This window comes from Stegodyphus dumicola, chromosome 3 (genome assembly GCF_044657685.1).
Source record: "Stegodyphus dumicola isolate Sdum_Otavi_A_Nest chromosome 3, ASM4465768v1".
Classification (NCBI taxonomy): Eukaryota; Metazoa; Arthropoda; class Arachnida; order Araneae; family Eresidae; genus Stegodyphus; species Stegodyphus dumicola.
Window position 1 is genome coordinate 16,448,863 of NC_140770.1, and position 23,113 is coordinate 16,471,975.

Here is a 23,113-nt window from a genome sequence, read left to right on the forward strand (position 1 = left end):
TGTCTTGAAATCAATGCAGTTTTATTCAAAATCTGCACAAAACTAAGGATGCTTTTTTGCTTAATTTTGAATTCATGGCAGTTAACAATACTGGCCAATGCTAATTATGAACAAATCTTTTCACAACAAAATTTTATTGTCTTGAAAAGTTAATGCTGTTGATGCTTGTCATAATGATTCCTTGTGTTTTAAAGAAAAAGGCTTTTATAAGGAGATGTCACTATGATGAAGATGGTTTTGATATACTGTAATTAGTTGGCAATGTTTTGCACCAGTTTTTATAACAGAATAGTACAGTAATGAATAGTTGTTGTAATGAGCGATGATTGTTATAATTCTTTACTTAACATTTTGAAGATACTTTTTAACAGCGTGAGAAGAAACAGATCTGTGCATCCCATTTTTAATTCCCTTTGAGAAAATCTGTATATTTCAAAGAGATAAGTCTCAGTATAAGTTTTTTTGAGTCGAAATCACAAAGTGTTTTAACAGACTTTATTTTTTAATATTGGGTCATCTAAAAGCGTCTAGAATTTCTTTATGATAAATGCAAATGAATTGGTACAAAAACATAATTTCATTGAATAAGTGCTCTTTTATTCTATGACTTTTCACCATCTCTCAGGCAGCTGGATCCCCAGCAGTGGCCGATTGGTTAAGGTTGCTGAGCATTGCTAATTTGATCCCAGATGAGCAGGCTGTCTGTATGGTTGCTTTTCATGGGTTTTCCCATATATAACATGAATACAAGACAGTTTTCCTCAGAAAGACATCCATGAAAGCAATCCTCCTCATAGACAAATGGATGTCGTTGCTTTACTCTAGTCAAATAACCAAACCTAACCTAACCTTAGACAGCTGAAAAGTTCCTTTTTTTAAAAATCATTAGTTTTATATGTAAAGAAGTTATCAACAGGATGTATGAATATGTCCAAAAAAGGGAACTCCAGGTCATTCAGATAATTTTGAAGTGACCTAAAAGGAATAAAATTCAATAGAGAAAAATATAGCAAATAAAGACATTGAAAATTGCTCGTGCCATAAAAAATTAAGTGGTTTAAAGATAGCAATAATTATAATCAGTATTTTACTCAAGCTCAGGTACTTATTCATGATCTTATTCTTGACTTATTCATTTTTCATAGTAAAAATATTATAACCATCAATTTTTATATCTTCAGTATATGCAAATGAAGGCTATACATTAGTTAATAAATATCATCAAAATATTTCATGTAAGAAACATACAAAAATCTTAATGACAAAAAACCTAAATTCCAACGTTTATATTTAAAAATGAGATAGTAACCTAAAAAACAACATACATGACTTCAATTTAAAAAATATGCAATGTTTGAAAGTATAAATACCAAAAGAAAATAATAGAACTGCAGTTTGAAATTAATAAAAAAAATTATTTACTTTTTTTTTACAATTAAAATGTAATAATTGATTAGAATAATTAATAGTAATGCTGATGTTTCCTTAACACATCTCTTTCAACCATATGTAAATATATATACTTATTTTTACTTCATTGCACAAATTAAAGAAAGTATTATAATTAAGAAAAATTTTAGGTATCAATATTTCAAGAGAAGTATCATTTTTGGACATTTCTGAAACCATTTCCACAATTTTTATGTGCAACATTTGTACATATGCACAGAATAAAGAACTCTTCTCCAACCCCCCAAAACAGATTGTAAAGCCCCGTTCACAAGAGCAAATTCGACCGGTAACGACAACTGGTTCTTCCAAAGTGTTCCATTCACATGATGAACAATCATTAACTGTTTCTCCGAATTGGAGGTAGAATTTGGTAGAACATTTCTACCTCTCGGGAGCAGGGCAAATGGAGAGATTTCCCATACTGCACTGCACGATTGTGCAGTTCACTTAATTTTAACAAACAACATGGCTGACCTGCATGCAACTGACTGCTCGCTGGACTATCAGCAAAACAATCGCATTGGCAGATATCCGGGGATGCGATATCATCCAAAAAAATTACATAGAACCATACGAAATGCTGGCTATTCCAGAAATACCGTTCAAATTAAAACTAAAGACACGCATATCAGCTTCAAAGCAACTCGGTACTTTTTGAATTATTTTTTTTATTTAAGAACTTTTATTTTGCTTACGTTGTAACATCTCACATTTTCCTTAATTTGAAAGTACATGTAGTATGGAATTTTTAATTATTTCTACATGAATATTTTTAGACGATTTCTAAATAGTAGAATATTAAAGAGGGGCGAATATTCTTTTTACACGGTCTATTTTGATTTAACACAATTCTAACAGAATATTTTTTTAATCTTATGAAATGAAATACTTATGAGATATCCAAAATTGTTGCATTACTTAAATGAATTCTGAATACGACAATTAAAAATATCTGACTAATAAATAAATTATTGCATTTTTTCATTACTTTTGTATTCTTTCATTTCTTTTGTATTTTGTAAGACAAAATGATTTTAAATTGGAAAAAAAAAAAAAAAATTGCCATTAATTTTTTTAGTTAAAATTTTTGTAAGAAAAGTTTAACAATTAAAATATCTTATTATATATCTCCTGATGCGTATGATTTATGGTTATCCTTGATATCCCTGAAGTTGTTGTTTAGAACTTCTAATATATCATCTTAAGAACAAATTTAATTTATTTTTACCTTTCAACTTATGATTAATTTAAGGGAACTGAAATGTGAAACACCTTCAAAGAAACTAACTTTTTCAATTTGGAGCTTACAAAATAGGAAATTTTGCTGATTACAAATATATATATATATATGTATATGTATTAGTAGAAAAAGTTTTTCATATATTATCTCCAAGGAAAAGAAATTCAATTAAAGCCAGGAATTTTTATAAGAAGAAAATTTTTGTCAATATTCTAGTTAGCATTCTCAATCAGTATAATCTAGTCCTCTATTGCAGTAAAAACTATATAAAATCGTCTTTAACGAAAATCGTGAATTGCAGAAATACAAAATTCAAAAGTAAAAATTTGAAGTACTGAAAAAAGTAGTTAATGTCATTGATCGCCGATTGACTTGTCAAGGGGAACAAACCAACCTATTATCAATTAACACTAATGCAATTAAGTGAGAGTGCTTCGTCTTTTTTCCAAGTAAGGACTAAATTATTATTTTCTTAGAGATAGATCATAAGTTATGACCAATACTCAATTAGTAGAAACATTTAAATTATCATTAAGAATGGAACTAAATGAGATTCTTACTTAAGAAAAAATATTCCCCATTACTCTCATATTCGAACTCAAAAATCAAAAGTAAAAGCAAAAATTATACATTTTTTAATATTAAAATTCAAAATCACAAGGTGATCGAACTTTACATAATCTTTTAAATTTAAGTTTAATCAAAAAGTTACTTAGTTATTTATATATTTTAAGAACAATATCAGGAATGAAATTAAAATAAACTTACTTATTTGCAAAATTTAAAACGAAATGTCTGGAATTGTACTCAGTGATGGAATATAAGAAGGTTGTCTTAAAAAGTGTTTTCTGTATTTTAGATAGGTTAGCTTTAAACTGGTGAGAAAATCTTATTTTAAATCTCAGAGTTTCTTGGAGGTAATATATTTAAAGTAGGCTATATATATCTTTCATATTGACTGCTGCTGATATTTAAAAATGTAAACAAATTTTGATTGTCCAGTCAGCAATAATGCCAATCTACCTTATTGATAAGAAACTTCTGGATAACCCTTGCATATGTATTTTTAAACAATGAAAATTTTAATTGTTATTCATGGGGATGGATAATTAAAACAAAATGTGCAAGCTTTAGGACTCAATACTAGTGTAATATATTATGTTATTTGCACTAATATTCAAAATTTTCAATGATGAGTACATTATGTTACTATATTTGTAGCAATTATATGTTGTTAAAAGTTTTCCCTCCCTTAACTAGAAAAAGAAGGTGTCCAGAGCTCTAAGCCTAGTTTGAAACTGGATTTGAGTCGTACAAAGACTGGTAAATTAAAATCTCTTAACTTTCGAAGCGATAGCCTGAATAGTGCTCCTATAGAAAAACTGCTGAACAATAACAGTAAGTTTTTCATACATTTAAATTAATATTAAGGTATTTATACTAATTTTATATTATTATATGTGTGTAACATAAAATTCTAACTTTTATTAATTATTAATAGCTTCATAAGTCTTCTTTTTAATTTTCCTCTTAAAAATAGTAAAATGCTAGCAATTATCTTTCTTCAGTGCATTATTTCAAAATTAATCCATGCCCTATGATTCTTGCTTTATACAACCGAGGCATGCATTTACTTAATGAAAAAATGAAAGTGAAATCTTTTATGCAGTTATAATTAAATCAAAATCATGCTTCCTTTCGGAAACTGTTTTAGTAACACCAGCATAATTCATTTTAATAGCGTGTGTCATGTGTTTTGACTTTGATTATGAATGTTGAGTAAATTGACTTTTACCACAATAGGGAAGGTGAGTGTTTTTCCAAGTCAGTGTCTGTTACATTTTTTTCAAGTGGAGACCACTTTTATAAAACAATGAAGTGTGGATTACCTTACTCTTGTCCCCTTTGAAAGCAGTTTTTTAGCATATGTTGCTATCAGTATATTTATATTTTTTAAATGGAATTAGTCAAAAATTAATTAAATTTTTTAATGATTGTTCTTCATATCATTGTGAGCAGTGACCTTTGTTAGAGCAGAAGTTCAATTCTGTTCTCCAGAAATCATTCTCAGATTTGTTTTTGTGTAACCTTTGTGCTAGCACTGATTTAAGATGTCCTTTTTTAGGACATCTGGCATTGAGTACCTGTATGAATCTACCGATTCTAACTGTTCTGCAGTTTCTGAATGTTTGTCAAATGAATGCTGTGCTGATGAGTTCCGAAAAATGTTCAGGGGTGAAGGGAAAATAACAAAATAAAAATGCTCCAAGAAGAATAAGGCTGAAAAGAAAACAATCATCCCAGATTAGAAGCACCTACCCTAGCTGAAGTAATGGGAAATTGTTTAAATGGTGTAGTATCAGAAATCAAAATTATAATCTTATGCAGTTTAATAGTGAATATGGGAAAAAGTGCCTCATAAAAAGAAACGTCACCATTTTTGATAAGTTTCAGTTTATGCGCAAATAAAAGGGGGAAAGAAAATTATGAAAAAGAATCATTTTACTTCATAGAGCTAAATCAAACAAATGAAAGGCCATGTATGTCAGTAATATTCTCAGTGTCAGTGTTCATATTGAACAATTTAAAATTAGTGTATTGATACTAAAGGAACGTGTTTTTTGTGACTCACCAACTGCATGCCCAAATCTAGCTGTAACGGCAACGGAGATTTTCGGGCGCACTAAAATGACTTCATGCTTTGTTGCAGTCGTGCTCGGTTATATTTGTCCTCCGATGCAAGTCACATTAGTGCTAATGTAATAAGTAGTTATGTGGTAATTGGTGTATTGAAATGTTTATTATTTGAAATTAACCATCTCTATGTATGTTAATCCATCATGTAGTGAAACCTAGCCAGGCCTCTACAGATATTAATTGTCACATTCCGCACACCGTGACATTAGAAAATGCTCCGTGCAGTGCCTTTAGATGTCAATGTTTTGCACATATACAACACCTATGTCATAATTAAAAGCACTGTATGAATGCAGATTAGGCCATAGAAATTCAGTCTGTAATCTCAAACCGGATGAGAAACCATCATGCATCTTTTATCATGGAGAACGTATGAATTGATTCAGAGATTGCCCTGAATATCTAAAGAAGTTTCAGCGACAAAAGAAAATTATAGCAGCAATGAAGAAATCTTCTTTCATTCTCTAAGCAAAGACTTACTAATCATGAATTAGAAAAATTATCAGTGGTAAATACAGTCAAAAGTCTTTAATACAGATGTCCATAATCTGGAATGATCTATAATCCGGACCTCAAAGTTACAATTTTTCTGCGCATGCGTAAACGCATTGCACAATATCTTTAGGCATGCGCATAATACGTTTACACATGCTCGTTTAATGTATAACAGACGGTATAAGCTAAGCTAAAATTATCCAATTATCTATTTCAGTTAATGTTGCAGATTGCCTTGTTCCTTAATCTTTGAATTGGATCTCGCTTATTATTTTTTGCAGACTGTTGGAGCAATTTTATAAAAGTAAGCTTGAAATTTGATTATGTCAAATAGAATTTCCGATTCTGGAGCTGCCAAAGGATCTACAAAGCGAAAGCATGTTTCGATGTCCATCAAACAAAAAGTGGAATTGCTGCAAAAAATGGATAAAGGCATGAAGAAAGTGACAGAGAGGTGATTTGTTTCTCTAACCATTCCGAAATCTGTTTATCAATTTCACGCTGCCCCTGCGGGGAAGGGGGAACGTCACAGCGCGCAATGAACTGAAAGTTGATCTGTTAGCACTATCCTCATCTTCAGCACAGATGTTTTTATTTTATTCGACTTTTAATTCTTTACTAAATGTAGTGTTTCATCTCGGTGATCTCCGATATGATTTAAATCAATTTCCTCGTCATGATAAATATCACGAATACATATCCAATAGTTTTCTGGTTGCAATTTTCTAATTTCGACTGTGCGTAATATATGCTTTACGCATGCGCGCCTTAAAAGAAATGTTTAATAATGTAAACAAATAAATATTAAGCTTTTTTTGTGAATTTTGATACCCTTTAGATCACAATTGCTCTTTACTTCATAAATTACGATTTCATACTTTTAATTGTATAATTTTCTGCATGCCATCTTATCAGATTTAAACTGATGATCTATAATCCGGAAAAACCGATAATCCGGAATCGCCGATGTCCCGACGAGTCCGGATTAAAGACTTTTGACTGTAGTACTTATAGCAGCAAACTAAAACACACCTTATCTCAAATTAAGAATCATACAAGCTCAATAGTCTTTTTTTTGACCAGGAACTTCTGTAATTTTTTAATGAAAAATATCCAAGAAATCAAGAAAGTTAAAATTCTCGCTAATAAATTCGAAGCTGGATTAAGAGCCATAGAAACCATAATTTGCTTTGAACAAATTTTTACATTACGATAAAATGGGTAATTATGTGATGGTTCCGAATAAATTGAGATATTAGGCTAAATTTCAAAAATTTAAAAATAATTTCATTGCATGGATATTGCAGTTGTTTAGGTATCTCTTCACTTAGCATTCCTTCATTCTGTACCCTGTCTTTCTTTCCTTAATATGAAACATTATTGACCTGTGTAACATTATATAGAAGTACAGTCAAAAGTCGATAATCCGGACTCGTCGGGACTTTGGCGATTCTGGATTATCGATTTTTCCGGATTATAAATCATCAGTTTAAATCTCATAAGATGGCATGCAGAAATTACAAAATTAAAAATATGAAACCATAATTTATGAAATAAAGAACAATTATGATCTAAAAGGTATCAAAATTTACAAAAAGAAAAAGCTTAATATTTATTTGTTTACTTTATTAAACATTTCTTTCAATGTAAGTTGTTTAAGTTGCTTCGTTTTATGTGATAATACTTTCTCTTTAATTCTATAAACAGACATAATTTGTTGTTCAGTTACAAAGTTCCGCTGTTCAAGTCCCGTAATTGCTGTGTCGAGAATACCGACTGTCTTGTCAATCGAAATTTTTTCATTTTCACTAACCTCTCTGTCACCTTCTTCATGTCTTTATCCATTTTTTGCAGCAATTCCACTTTTTGTTTGATGAACATCGAAACATACTTTCGTTTTGTAGATCCTTTGGGAGCTCCAGCATCGGAAATTCTATTTGACATAATCGAAAGTTCAAGTTTACTTTTATAAAATTGTTCTTACAGTCTGCAAAAAATAATGAGCCACATCCAATTCGAAGATTAAGGAACAACGCAATCATCAACATTAACTGAAATAGATAATTAGATAACTTTAGCTTATACCGTTCGTTATACATTACACGTGCACGCGAAAACGTATTCTGCGCTTGTGCGCACGCATATACGCAGTCGTAAAGGTCTTATGCGCACGTGTTAACGCCTTTGCGCATGTGTCAACGCGGTGCATGGGCAGAAAGTTTTTAGCTTTGAGGTCCGGATTATAGATCATTCCGGATTATGAGTGTCCGAATTAACGACTTTTGACTGTACTTCTAAACACTATAGAGTAGGCTTAGTACGAGGCTTTACCATAGAAGGTGATTTTATGAAAGGCTGCACGAGGTCAAATAGTTTAAGAACCTCTGGGTAAGCTAATCTCTTGTTGATTTTCAATCTTTCTCTGAATTATCAAGCTATCTATATATTATATGATATGAATGATCTCTTATTTATGTGATGAGAAGTTAAAAGTTTCAGAAGATTTCACTTGGCTTTCAAGCTGATTCAGCAAGAGAAATAGTGCATTAATTAGTCATTAGATTACAGTAATTAATTAACCAATAAAATTAGTCAGTATGTACTTATCAATGTATGTATGCAGTTTGCATATGCCATTTAACTTTCAAATCCTACAATAGAGAAAATTACTAGAATTCTGATAAAATACCATGTTAAAGAAATTACTAAGTAATGTATACTATGTGAAAGAAGCCTCATCTACAATGAGTTATTTTTGCCCAAACATAAAATGCCTACTTAACAAATGCATTATAAATCATTGTTTTCTGTCTCAGTGCTGTCAATAATTCTTAAGTTGTTTATTAACTATTCTGTTACTTTTATTAAGATTTTTCCTTTTAAAAAGTCTTCCCATTTAAGAATTTCTAATCCTTCGGCCCTTGAAAAGTTCCTTAAGATACTGTTGTACTTATCTAGCTGTGTGTCACTTGATTTTTTCACTATTATTGAAAATTGTATTTTAATGTAAAGCATGGCTCTGATAAAAATAGAAAAAACATATATGATAGCTTCAAAAAATTTTATGTGTACTTGTTCACTAGATTTAATTATAATACATTCCTTATAATGGTGAGAGCCAGTTTAGAGTATTAAATTTCCATTTCTAATTTGCACCTGCTAAAATTTCTCAATTCTCCCAGAACCCATATTTGCAGCATTTGAAATATTTTGCACTTTTAATATTTTGAATCTATGTGATTGTACTTAGACTAGGATGTAATGTGGGGTTTTTTTATGTGAAGGAATACATTTAATATCTATATGAAGATCCTATAATTTTCAATCTTGTTCATATGAAACTATATCAGATGTTTCTTCATTGTTTTTTAATGCTTCAGGTGAACCACAAAATGTTGTATCTGGGTCATTTAGAGACAGAGGTCATACTATATCAGTTATGAGCCCCATTCGCCCCGTTGGATGTGAAAAGTCGGTTATGAAGCCAGATGTAAATCGACGTAGCGGCATGAGTCCCAGGTTTGTTCATTTTTGAAATTTTTAAAGTGTTTTTTTGTCAGGGTTTTAATAATTTTAATCAAAATTGTGTTCCCTCATGTTATGATTAAAACCTAATTAAATATTAATTGTGAAAAGCTGTGATTTCTGTGTATATTTTATGTATTAAAGACATTATGTTTCATATTTTTTATCTGTTTCAAGGAATTCCTTGTTATAGATATTTTTTGTTAATTTTCCTCAAGTGCTATTATAAGGGTTAGCCAAAATGTTTAGTTGCACTTGCAGGAACAAAAACTCATACTAAACATATATGACAGTTCTTTTATGTACATGAACATATACTACCAAACTACTTTTATGATCACCAGAAACATATATTATTGCTTGACACAGACATCTTTATGTAGTCTTGTTTAAAGGATTCACATCTGCTTACAATAACCGTTAATGCTAGAAATACAGAACCAGTCATTTTGACAGCAAACAAATACATTTTTCATATTTTTCTTTTTTAATATTTGTTTATTTTTTATTTTTTTAAGTATGTACCATGATGACAAAATAATTCATTTCTCTTGTTTTAAATTATGTTTCTTTATGTAACTATGTATACCTAGAATTACAGCTAGCGGTCATTTTGCGGTCATCTTCTCTGTTTAGTAGAAGGCTAACTCTTCTTGGTGTAGTGATATCTCGATCCTATTTGTTTGGGTTTCCTTTTTATTTTCATGCCAGATGTTATTTGATAGTTGGTTGAAACTGAAATGAGGCTTCTGCTTTCCAAAGTTGTAATATCCCAAATGGGTTTCATGTTTCTTCCCTGAATGCTTAAGTTCTTCACCTTCTTTTGTGTTGCACAACACTCATCATTTTGCTTATAATTCAAGGAAATAGTCACAGCTCAAAAAGACTAAAAAGGCATGGAGCAATAAAAAAACAAAAACAAATTACATATTTTGAAAATGAAGAAAATCAAGCAAAAAGCAAAGAAATAACAAATGATGATACAGATTAGAAAAAAGAAATTCTTTCAGTAAATTCATGTAAAATACTTCCTCTTTAAAATGTTTTGCAAGCATGTGGGCTAGCTTAATTTTGCTAAGAGAAAACTAGTTAAGAGGAATGCAAGTAGTGCATAGAGACTTTAAATCAACGAAAAAATATTATATCATGTACAGCAATGCACTAAAGCCACGTTAAAAATCAGGAAATCTAAATTGAAGCTTGTCATTTGGAGAGGTAGTTGCTTTTATTACTCTATTATTTGGTGCTTTTGTTGCCAAAATACTTTCTGTTTTGAGTTTATCATCCAAATTTGGGGCTCAGAATTCTTCAGCGACACAATTCCTTGGGACAAATTTTTGGAAATAATGAATTATTTTTGCTTTAACTTAAAATCATCTAATTACAAGAATTACAAACTGATCCAGTTACTCTTGTTTCAAAGATACAGAATACTTTTATTGAGATTTGTGTATTATGTTATAAACGAGGTGAAAACATTACAATTGAGATTATACATCCTCTTACATCATATCAGGGAAGAAAGAGCAAAAATATCCTCATGGGTTCATTTCATCCAACTCTGGAAGTTGCATCAAATGAGAAAAACACCCCAGGTTGTGAGATTTTACAATGCAACCAAATAAAGAATAGGTATTTTGGATCAAATGGCTCAAAAATATTCTGTTAAGTCTTCAAGCTGACATTGGCCAATATGAGCAAAAGGTTCTATTTAAATAAAAAAATTGTTTTAGAACCTTTGTAATACTTTGTTCGTCTTATAAACTGTTAGTATTTCTGAATTATTAATAAAAATAAATAAAAAATATATTAAAAATTGGCAGTAGTCAAAAAATTTTATAATTATTTTATATAAAATATTGTTACCATTTTTCTGCTCTTCTATGTGTGTATGCATATATAATATTTTATGGAAATGAATTTATTTCAATTTTTTTTAATTTAGTTTTAAAATATAAAACTTTGGTAAAGAACCACAGTACTTGATCCTAATAAGCTGATTTGTTTAATTTTTTAATTTTTTCCCTTCTTCATATTCTTCTTTATTCCCCCCTTCCCCCAGATATCATATAATCACATTATCTTTTGCACCTGCTCAAGTTCACTTTAGGGAAAATGTCCTGTAATCTCAGTGCTTCCTGGGGCCATCTTATCTTTTTAAGAAGCTCTGTCCAGCCATTAAAACTTGCAGTCATCACTTAAATCAGTAGTTCCTAAATGTAATGATGATCAAATCTTACTTTTGTGATTATCAGTTCAGTGTATTTGCTGGTGTGCATGAAGTTAAGATTTTTCAACTAGGAAATCGTAGCTCTAGTTATCAAAAAATGGTTCCCTACCCTTAATCTGTGCTTCTTATGACATCTGTCTCTCTTAATTTAGGTAGAACCCAATGCGGTCTGCCATTTATAGGCCATGCAGTATAGACTTTTTTTAGCAGAATTATGTCTTCATTGTAAATTCTTTTTTCTTAAGCTAGGTCAGATTGAGATAATGGATAATGGGGTTCTCACACCTGCACATCCATTTTCAAATAATACACATCATTTTGTGATTGCTTGATATGAAATTGCTTTATCACCCACACTTCATGCGACTGACATGTCTACAGAAAATGAGTACAAGTTACACTTTTAATACAGATGCCATTTCCTGATATCACTATTGGTAACAACCAGTTTACAACTAACAGGATGTAACTATTACTCCACCTTTTCAAATGGAACTGTGGGCAGTGATAATTTTCTTGTTAAGTACAACTTACTTTTTGACTTATCTTTGTAAGCCCTATGGCAGTGATCCTCCAGTTTCAGTAAAATTCCTTATATGTAAATTTGGGGTGGAGGTGAATTTGAGGCAGCTTTGTCATCCATCCAAACAATGATTTTAATGTGCATTTGAAGGATATAATTGTTTTCCACTGATGAAACTATATTAACACTAGAAAAATTAAAAACCAAAATTTGTATACAGAATATGTGGCATTAGAAACGTAGGTTATTATTTAATATAATGTTGCACAATTTACCACTCTCTGCTGAGTACTTGCTGTAAAGGGTTATTTAAATACAGCAAAGCATACAAGAACTACCTGCATAAGAGGAAGGAGGCCTTCTTGGAGGACTTTCTAAAGGGAAATGGCTCACATTTACGTTACAGAGGGGAAAACCAAGTCAGCTCATTCTTCTGGGCTTAAGCCCATATCTAACTACCAGTATGCGGTAATCGTAAGTCACTCAGTCCCTGGTGGAGCACACTGCTGTAAAAAATTTAGAATAAGTCAATATAGAACATTGTAAAATCAAAAAATGCAGATGAAATTCTGTAATGAGTATTGCAATCTTCTGTATTTATTTATTTCTTATTTTGTTCAGATAGTGATGTCCTTTATAGCCTAATTTTTTTCTGTTTTGTAATGGGGGGGGATAAGATACATTAACAAATATTTTTACTTTTAAAATTCATATTCCTTTTTAATTGATTTTGTTTTTATGAGTAAGCAACAATATATATTTTTATTTAACAATGAAAACAAAATTTTCTTAAAATATCTTAAAATGTTATATTTGTTTAAATGTGTGTAAAATTCTTTAGTGGCTGGTAACTCATCTTTAAAGTTTTAGAATATAACTTGAAGGTTTTTAACTATTTAACTGTATTGTTATATTGTTTAACTTAAGTTTTTGAATTATTATTATTATTATTTTTTTTTTTTTCCTTTCCAGTTTTGTTTTCTTGCAGTTATTTCATGACAGCTATTTTGGTCCACCAGCTCATAAACCACTTCTTTTGCTTCCAACTGAAGTAAGTTAATTTGTATTAACCTTAAGCAGATTAAATATAGTCTTCATCCATTTATGATCTTTATTTTGATTTATTTGGTATTTTCTCTTCAAGAAGTACTTATATATTGTTGTTCTGTTTCAGACTAATAACAGAGCTTTAAATGTATTAGACCATACACCACCTTATGATACACACAAAATAGGAGTTGTTTATGTTGGCCCAGGACAAGTAAGTAGTTTGTGCTTTCTCATTTAAATTATTTCAGTTGTTCACGAAAAGTAACCAAAGAAAATGCATCCTTATACTTTTATATTAATTTTTCAAAGCTATATACAGCAGTTATGGGAAAAAAAAACAACTGTAAATAAAAAAAGAAAAGGAAATCTAATTATCCAAAAATTGGCAAATTAATAATCAATTATATATGCTAGCTAAATTTAAGTCATCCATTTAATAAGTTATCCAGTTAGTTTTAAGTGTTTCCTTTCTTCTGCAATCTCTGAATTCATTCACACTGGTACATCATTAGTAAACAAAGTGAAATAGGATGGAGTTAAATTTTTCAGATTTTGCCTCTTTTCCAAACACTTAATGTGAGTTAAGCTGTTAAACATTTTGAATATATCTGAAACAAAGAAAGATGTGTGGCATGCTATTCCATTAATAAAAAAGTAAGCAACATAATCATAGAAATATTTGAAATGTTTCCTTGGGTTTGAAATGTATGGCATGCTTGTGTGATTATTATACATTTGTATAAATTGACAATTTCTGTTGGCACCACAAAACTTTAAATTTGCAATATTTTGAAAATTTTTGTAAGTATAATAAATAATGGTTGGTGACATTTCACAAAGGTTGTTTGTATCAAACTTGCCTAGATAATGCATTTCTATTTTCATTTTTCTCATTTGTTAGTTAGAATTATGGAATCATTAACTTACACAGCAATTCTGATACATTCATCTGTTCTTTCCTGTACATAGACACAGTTGTAGACTGTTAATTTTTGTGAATATAAGTTTATGCTTTGTAGGCAAAAATTTGCCTGCTGACGTTGCAGTGTGGAAAATAGGATCATAAAGTCCAACAAAATTGAATAGTTAGCAATTATATTGTTAATATCTTTAATTACTTGTGTTGTAGCTGACGAATGTATACTAGTTGCTCAGTTGAATAACTGAAAGGGTAATGTGATTAAACAAAATTTAATTACAATTTTAATTTAAACTCCATGCTGATTTAAATAAATTAAAAGAGCATGTAAATCTGTTGATCAGTGTAACTGCAATGAATGAGCAATTGTGATTATACTTCAATAATATAATCAGTTTCAGTCTTAACTCTGTGAGAATTCATTGAAATTTTTGTTACTGTAGTTTAATATTCATTGGCCAATCTGAGAAAGTTTTAGAATTTCACATTACAATGAACAAATTTCATGCCAGAAAGGAAAATATATGTCTAATCATTTGTTGCTTTTTTCTTTTAACTTTAGTTCCATTAAATTCATCAGAAAGACTTCATCAATTTCAAATCTTTGAAACTCTTACCATTTGTTAAAATTTTTCAACTTCAATTATTGATTTAAATTTCAATCAATTTTTAAAAGCCTTAAATCCCAATTTATTCCTCCAGTTTCTCTTTTGCTTGTTTGAAGGTGCTACGATTGTTGCTTCTTTTAAATTGATTTTATTTGATTTCACTTAACTTAAATGAATAATATTCAATTTATATTGGCAGAATATTTATTATTCTTAAAGAAGACAGGTTGTTCATCAGACTCCCTCAAAATGCAGAGCATTTTCTAATAAAACCAGCATAAGTTTAATTTTGCCCAGTGATAAATTACCCTAAATTATATCACATGCTAATTTTCCTTTAAATCAGGTTAAGCACAAGTATTATAAAATATGCTTTATTATATTTCTGTAATTTTTACAGTTTTTATTTTGCCTCTTAGGTTGATAAAGAAGTGGCTATCCTAAGCAATGTATATGGTTCTGCTAGGTATGTTAACTTTTTGCATGGTTTAGGGTCTATGGTTCGTTTGACAGATGTTGATCCCCATACTACATATCTTGGAGGGCTTGACACAAAGGGTGAAGATGGAAAGTTTGCATTGATTTGGCATGATGATGTTATGCAAGGTCAGTTTCTGTTTCAAATTTAGAATTTAATCTCATTCTGTCAAATAACTGAAAAAATTGATAGGATTTTTGCTGCTTTAATCATGATTTATAAAAGAATAACATTTGAAGCAAATGTTAAGAGTTTATTGCAGTGTTATTTTTCTCAGTTCAGAATGTTTTTCTTGGCAACAGAAATACGCATGATCATTTCAGCTTTTAAAGTACATTCATTTTTACAGTATATTTTCATTTAGTCAGATATGTAGAAAGTCTCTAACTACAGTGCAATGTGCAGAGCTGTATTTTTATTTATTTTTCGTAATTTTGAAAAGCATTGAAACAATGGAAAATTTTGTGAAGCTTTATATTTGTTAAAAAAACCTCTTTAAATTAGTTCTGCTTGCTTATTAAAAGTAATAAGAGAAAAAGAAAAACATTTTAAAATAAAACAAATCTTTATTTATTTTTGTTTTAAGTGTTACATTAGCTTAAATACAAGAATTTGACATTAGGAAACTTTGTAGCTGAGTCTTTCCACTTTTCATTTATTATTATGTTTTCCTTCTGCAGCACTGATCATCTATACAGTTATCTGACAATTTGCTGTTCTCACAATATGTGCATTTCTTAATATTCTTCATTTTATATTTTATTTTGCAAAATATAAGTTTAGCCCCAAAAAGATGCTTCTGCCATCATAAGTAATATACTTGGCAGAAAAATGGCAGTTCTGTACTTTAAAACGTTCTCTTAAAAACTGAATTTGTTATACAAATTAACATTTAAAAGGGGAAAAAAAGTGTAATTTCTCACTTAATCATCAGTTCTTTGATGTAAGAGGTATTCATGCTTTTCCTTTTACTTGAGGGTTTTTATAATCCTTGAATGTCTTTAATTTTACCTGGATTTTACTTATTGTTAACAATTACCTTTAATGTTACAGTTTGCTTCTGAAGTAAGAGGTTGAATCGAGATTTTTTAAATAAATATTAGGACAATGCTTTGATAATTTGCAGTAATATTAAAAAAAAATAGCTGACAAACCTTGTACTCGCAAATATAAAAAATCTTTAAAAATTAAGTACATTATGGATGTTTAAAATGTATGCAGTACTAACCTATTTTGCCATTTACTGCTGTGAAATTAAAACAAATCTATTATGAAAAGATCAAAAATTTTCCAAGCTGTAAGCATGTAAACAAGTGTGGTCACTAGTCATGGTGTCACTAGTGGGTAGAGAAGTGCTAGAAGTAAAGATAAGTCATACTTGCCTAAGAGTAATATATATGTATATTTGTGTATAATGATTTCACAACCACCTCCTGTTTGCTAGTACTATGGTGAGCTAGAATCTTGCATGTGTTTTGTTGAAAGTGCCATATGATATTGATCATCTCTGTTGAAAAATTTGTCAGTCATGCGAACAGTCCACATTTTAGTAAAATGTTTTCTGCAGGTCTTAATTACTAATGTTACAGATCTCAAGTAATGTCAGTACATACATATAAATGTCTTTTGGAATGTTGAAATTACTTCCAAGCAGAAAAAAGTGTAATATGAAAATTGCTTGCTACATACTAGAGAATTTTTTAATGCAACTACATTCCTAGAAATCTTCATGAATATGAATGTAATACTATACGACATAAAATTTTTTATGCTTATTGTGATGTTTTATTTGTGTATAGAATTTCATATTTCAAAATATGAATAGCAATTGCATTTCCCTTCAATTGTGTAGCTTCTGTTTTATTATAAATACATAAATCTTTAAGCCTATAAATAAAGATTTAGCTTATTTTATTGTATGAACACAGCATATTTTATATAGAGAGCAGGAAAATTGTGTGTGAGTATTTGCATTATTGGTAAGATTTTTGATCAACACCAGGATAATGATAACTTAAGCAAAAATTACACAGGTGTGAATAGAAGCTAGTCCAGCACCTCTATAGTACCATAGATGATTGAGGTATTGCTGTATCTAGCAATCTGTTAAGCTTCCAATGCCAGTTTTGTGCAAGAACACCCTGCGAGCATTTTGAGCATCTCCCATCCCTTTTCCCATATCACCAAACTCCCAAGAAGACGTTTGGCACACCATGTATTTTGAGTGCCCCCTTGCTGCACAGACACTATACGCTTATAAGCATCCATGCTTTCTCTGGGATTTGAACTTGGGTCCATTGGCTTAGCAATCAGCATCATTAACCACTATACTGGCTGGGTGGTTAACAAAAATTATATGTAAATGTTCAGCTGTGTTGTAATCCTGCTGTTTGACAGCCCTACTTAATTTAAGAGTCAGTTGTATTTTATTTATTTATTTATTTTTTAATGACACTTCATGCTTCTCACTTCTTTGGGCAGATTTCAATTTGAAAATAAATATGTGCACTAAAATATAATTACTTTTCAAATTATTTTTTTAAAAAATTATCTTTTTTTCCTCGCAAGATGTTAACGGTAATTTAATTACCAGAAAAATTGAAATGCTTTGAAATTCTGTTATATATATCTATATATTTTAAATATTCAGAGTAAATTTATTTCAGTAGGTTATGGAGGAAAAAATCACATATGTTCTTTTATATGCAGTTTTTTATAGGGATTATCCTGCCATCGACTTCATATATTTTATCTTAAAAATTGATTGCAATGTATTATGATGCAAAATAGGAAAAAATATATATTAATATGTTTTCAGTCATAAACTTGGTGTTTAGTAATTCTAATATATTTTTCAAAACAGCTTTATTGTGATTCTTTTCTGTATCTTACATAACATGATTAAATTATTATCTTTGTTATTTGAACAGTATTCATACAAACTATCTTATGAGCTGGATTGGGTAGAGGGTAACTGTATAATTTTCTATACAAATGCCTTAAATCATAAAATCATAAAATATTTCTCCTTACACATTTGCATTTTCTTAAATGTATTTAGCAGACATAAAGATTACATGAAAATTCATTACTATTCATCCATTGAAATAAAAGTAAGCATTTTCTGTGAAGTTTGATGTGAAGACTTCCTTCACTTTCTTTTTTAGGCATATAAACCTCATCTGCTTTTCTTTAATTATTTAATTTATCATGTAATAAACTGGGCTTTTGTTAAATAAATTAAATAACCTTCACTTTTTTCCCTTCTTTTCCTACCATTTCAGTTTTTTGGTATTGTATTTTTCCTGAAATTGTTAATTCTGTTTGAGAGTACTTTAAATGATAAATTTCAAAAATGGTAGTTTTTTAAATTATACTTAAATTACAAGTTACATTTGGATACACTTTTTCCTTAATTCTAATTAATCATATGAATATTCTAATTTCTTTCAGTGGTGTTTCATGTTGCAACACTGATGCTTAATAAAGAATCAGACAAAATGAGAAATGAGAAGAAGAAACATATTGCAAATGATAATGTGATTATTGTATATAATGAAAGTGGAGAAGATTACAAATTGTCTACCATCAAAGTAAGAATTTCATCTTCTTCCATGTATTATGTCTTTATATCCTAGACTACCTTAGGTTAAGTTTTGAAATTTTCAATTTGTGTTAGTTAAAAATGTACAAATGTACTTAATTTGTAAGGATTTTAATGATTTTAACCTTTACTATAACTTCTTTCTGTATAATCCTCAAAGAATGCAAATTAATTGTGTGAGTATTTAAGCTGAGGGTTTGAATGTTTTCAAGGTAGAGCTTTTGGCAGCCTTGCTTGCTTCTGCCAAAGATTGTTTTCATTTTATCCATTTTGCTAGTCGACATAAAAAGCACAACATTAAATACAAAGTTCATCCAGAAAGTAAGTACTGTTGGGTATTAAAAAAGATTAGCAATTTGTTTTAATGTGTATTTAATAATGGAAAAATCTACATACTTTAAACTACTTTTCAACTTATTTGATATGCAAATTCAGAATGCACTAATTGCATACCTGTTTCATACAATTTGGACATCTGTGACCGGAACCAGTTATGGACACTTACCTTGACTTCATCATCACTTTCAAAGTGCTAGCTGGCAAGAAATTTCTTGATATGAGAAAGCAAATGGAAGTTGGATGGGACTAGGTCTGATCTATAAGGAGGCTAAATAAATTTTTCCAAGCAAAATAAATCAAGCAGTGTCATCATTACCCATGTAGTATGTGATCACATGTCGTCGTGCATAAACACAGCACCGGAAGTCAGAAGTCCATGCCTTTTGTTCCGTACCATGTGACACCTCTTCACTGTCTCACAGTAAGCTGTAGCGATGATTGTTCTGCTCGTTCCATCCAGTCCACTAACAAAATTGACTGTTCCAAAACGGAATACACATAATTTTTCTTGAAGGAAGAGGTGACTTTTCTTTCTTGGGTTTCAGGAAACCAGTATGATGCCATTCCAGTGACTGTCATTTGATTTCAAGTATCTTGTAACAAATCCATGTTTCAATGCCTTTGACAATACTTTTCAAAAGACCTTCTGTCTGCAAAAACTCCAAGGGAACTCCCATGCATTTCTGTTTTCGAACGTCCATCAGTGTTTTCAGTACCCATCGCAAATGTAGATTTTTGACAAATCAGAAATCGTGAATCACGTATTGGAGCAAACTTTTCCACTGATGCTGCACTCAAATTCTTCAGTGATCAGCAATGACATCCACAACGTTCCATGTCATAGACATTTTCCTTCCTTCAATGAATATCCTAACCCACTTTTGCACCATACTTTCACTCAATGTGTTTGCTGCATAAGTTTCACTTATCTGACAATAAATTTCAAAAGGTTGCACATTTTGTGCATTCAAAAACTTGACAACAGTTCTTATTTCACAGCTGCCAATCGGTTGTTTTAATTTTGATTATTGACAAACAGTGCCTTCAAACATTAACTTAAACAAACAAAATGGCAGCAAATTCATTCTCAGGTTGAACTATGTAACTATACATGCATAACTTTGTGTTGTCAGATGCTGGGAATATAACCCTAAACTGTACTTACTTTCTGGATCAATTTAGTATTTTAATCAGCATAAATAGACCAGTTTATATACTCTCTGACTTCATTATTTAAAATTGATTTTCAATTTATATTATTTTATATACTTGCAAATGGTGGAGTTTTTGTTGTAAACACTAATGGTGCTGCTTTCTGTCAAATTAAAGAGTTAATAGATTATTTTAAATTTCATAGGGCTTTGTAATTCAGACTGGAGCATAACTAATTTTTCATATTTAAGGTTGTACATAATAAGAACCCTACAAGTTTGTAACAAAATTATCCAGTATTTTATAGGAGCTACTAAATATGATGACAATTTTGTATATAAATGGAAAATCATATGTACTTTAATTTCACACACTAAATCACATAACAGAACACAGAAATAAAATAAAGAGAAAACACTAAAATATAAAATATATTAATCATTGTTGCCTTCATTTAAAAATACAGTGAAGTTCCGCTCACTTTCTAATGCAGTTGTTGCCATTCAATTATGCACAAGTAACTATATAAATAATATTTAAATTTTAACAAATAAAACATTCAAAATGTGCAGTGTTTAAAATAATTTCAAGTATTGATGAAATTATGTTGCATAAAAGAGTCGTTCAAATGAAAAGTTATATTGAATTGCATACTTGTCAATTTCATGACGTTGATAAGTGTGTAATTCGTTCAAAAATTCTGTCTGAACTTCATCATGACATAAAAGTTCAGTGGCAGAATTTTTCTATGGCCAATGTGAGGATAAAAATGGGACTGCTGTTGTTAAATAAATTAAACATAGATAATTTGTGAAGTGCGGCATGGTAGAATTAAGGGGTTGAAAAAGTGGTATTTCAAGTTAATAAAATTACAAAGTAATAATTTTGAGCTGTATTGAGTGTATTTGAGTTGAAAGTGAGCAATCTGTGAGAATCCCTGAAAAATACTGCTGCAGGAAACTGTGTATTGCTTTGAACAGTTAAAAAGTAGCCTAAGTATTCTTCTGAAGGTTTATGAATTTTTAAAAACAATGCATACAAGTATTCTTCTGAAGGTTTATGAATTTTTAAAAACAATGCATACAAGTATTCTTCTGAAGGTTTATGAATTTTTAAAAACAATGCACACTCTCTGTAGAGTATGCTGAAAATTATTATCCATTTGATTGTGACCATTTATAGGTTTCTTCTGATCTACCATCACATAACAGAACCTTTACAACTCTTACTTATAATCTCATGCTGAAGAAATACAATAATAAATATTTCAAGTAACAGTTTCATCTTAAGACAGAGATTCAATTAGTTCAATGCACAGTGTAAAAAATTTTTATAAAGAAAAGCTATCCGTTGCTGCTTTATTTAAAAGGTTACGTGTCTTATAAGTATAGTGAATATTTTTGAAAATCATAATACCATAACGGCCCACCAGCGGCCGAGCGGTAAAGACGCTGAACACTGGTAGTTCGGTCCGAGGTTCGAATCCCGCGAACGGGCTGGCTGCATGGGCGTTTTCGTGGTTTTCCCCATGTGTAACGTGTATACGAGCCAGTTTCCCTTAGAAAGTCCTCCACGAAAGGCATCCCTCCCCTTAGGCAGATAGCCCTAGTGTGCTTTGCCATAATTAAATACACCACCATAATACCATAAAAGGCTTTGCAGTTTGGTACCTTTTCATTTGAATAGCCCTTATATTGTTAATATAAAAATTCTGCATTCTTTAATATATATTTATTATACTAAGCAATATTAAGCATAACAAACTATTTATAGGGTCATGTGACGAATGCCTGTGTGGTTATTCATCCTGAAGATTTTAATAGTAATGTTGTGTTAGTGAAACTTAAGACTAAAGGTAATATTTATTTTTTAATTTTTGCATGTAGGATTATATTTTATACAAAAGCTTTATATAATAATATTTTATAAATACAGGGGTTGGACAAAAATATGGAAACACCTTTAAAAAAACATGTTTCTTTGCTTAATATGGTGTAGGAAACCCGTTGGCATCCAAAACAGCTTGCAGTCTTCTCGGAATGAATAAATACAGTTCCTGTATGTTTGCCAAGGGAATATTATACCATTCTTCCTGCAAAACGATGGCAAGTTCAGATAACGATGTTGGCGGTGGATAATGAGAACGCACGTTCCGTTCCAATGTAGACCACAAAGGTTCGATAATATTCAGGTCTGGTGACTGTGGTGGCCAGGGGAGATGGGAGAACTCATCCTCGTACTCAGAAAACCAGTCCTGGACAATGTGAGCTGTGTGAACAGGGGCTTTGTCGTCTTGGAAGACACATTCACCATCGGGGAACAAAGGTTGTACCATGGGATGAACTTGATCGGCCAAAATGTTCACATAAGTCTTGGCAGTCATGTGCCCTGACATAGTTATCATGGGGCTAGCAGAGAACCACGATATGGCTGCCCAAACCATAACAGAACCCCCGCCATGTTTCACTCTTGGCAATAAGCAGTCTGTATTATAGGCTTGAGATGGCGTTCTCCAGCCGTAAACTCGGCCAGAAGTGGGAAACAATGTGAAAGAAGACTCGTCAGACCATATTACTCGCTTCCACTGCTCTATAGTCCAGGCTTTGTGACTTAAACACCACCTTTTCCTGTTACGGGCATTAGCATCACTGATGAGTGGCTTCTCAATTGCAGCACGGCCAGCAATTCCCTGTTTATGAAGCTCCCTTCTAATTGTTTTGGTACTCACAGGGTTCGGTAACACAACATTCATTTCAGCAGTAACTTTTGCAGCTGTGGTCTTCTTATTTTTCGTCACAATT

The 23,113-nt window shown here is 30.7% G+C and overlaps 1 protein-coding gene across 4 annotated transcripts in view; it reads left to right on the forward strand.

Annotated features, from left to right (window-relative positions):
* Positions 1-23,113, forward strand: part of gig (TSC complex subunit tuberin) — a 148,213-nt gene that overhangs the window by 119,938 nt on the left and 5,162 nt on the right. For all 4 annotated transcript variants that reach the window (XM_085812599.1, XM_085812601.1, XM_085812600.1 and 1 more), the window contains 7 exons: positions 3,953-4,090; positions 9,265-9,403; positions 13,135-13,213; positions 13,337-13,423; positions 15,159-15,345; positions 18,671-18,810; positions 22,086-22,167. In XM_085812599.1, coding sequence (XP_085668725.1) covers positions 3,953-4,090; positions 9,265-9,403; positions 13,135-13,213; positions 13,337-13,423; positions 15,159-15,345; positions 18,671-18,810; positions 22,086-22,167 — 852 coding nt within the window. The remainder of the gene's footprint in view (positions 1-3,952; positions 4,091-9,264; positions 9,404-13,134; positions 13,214-13,336; positions 13,424-15,158; positions 15,346-18,670; positions 18,811-22,085; positions 22,168-23,113) is intronic.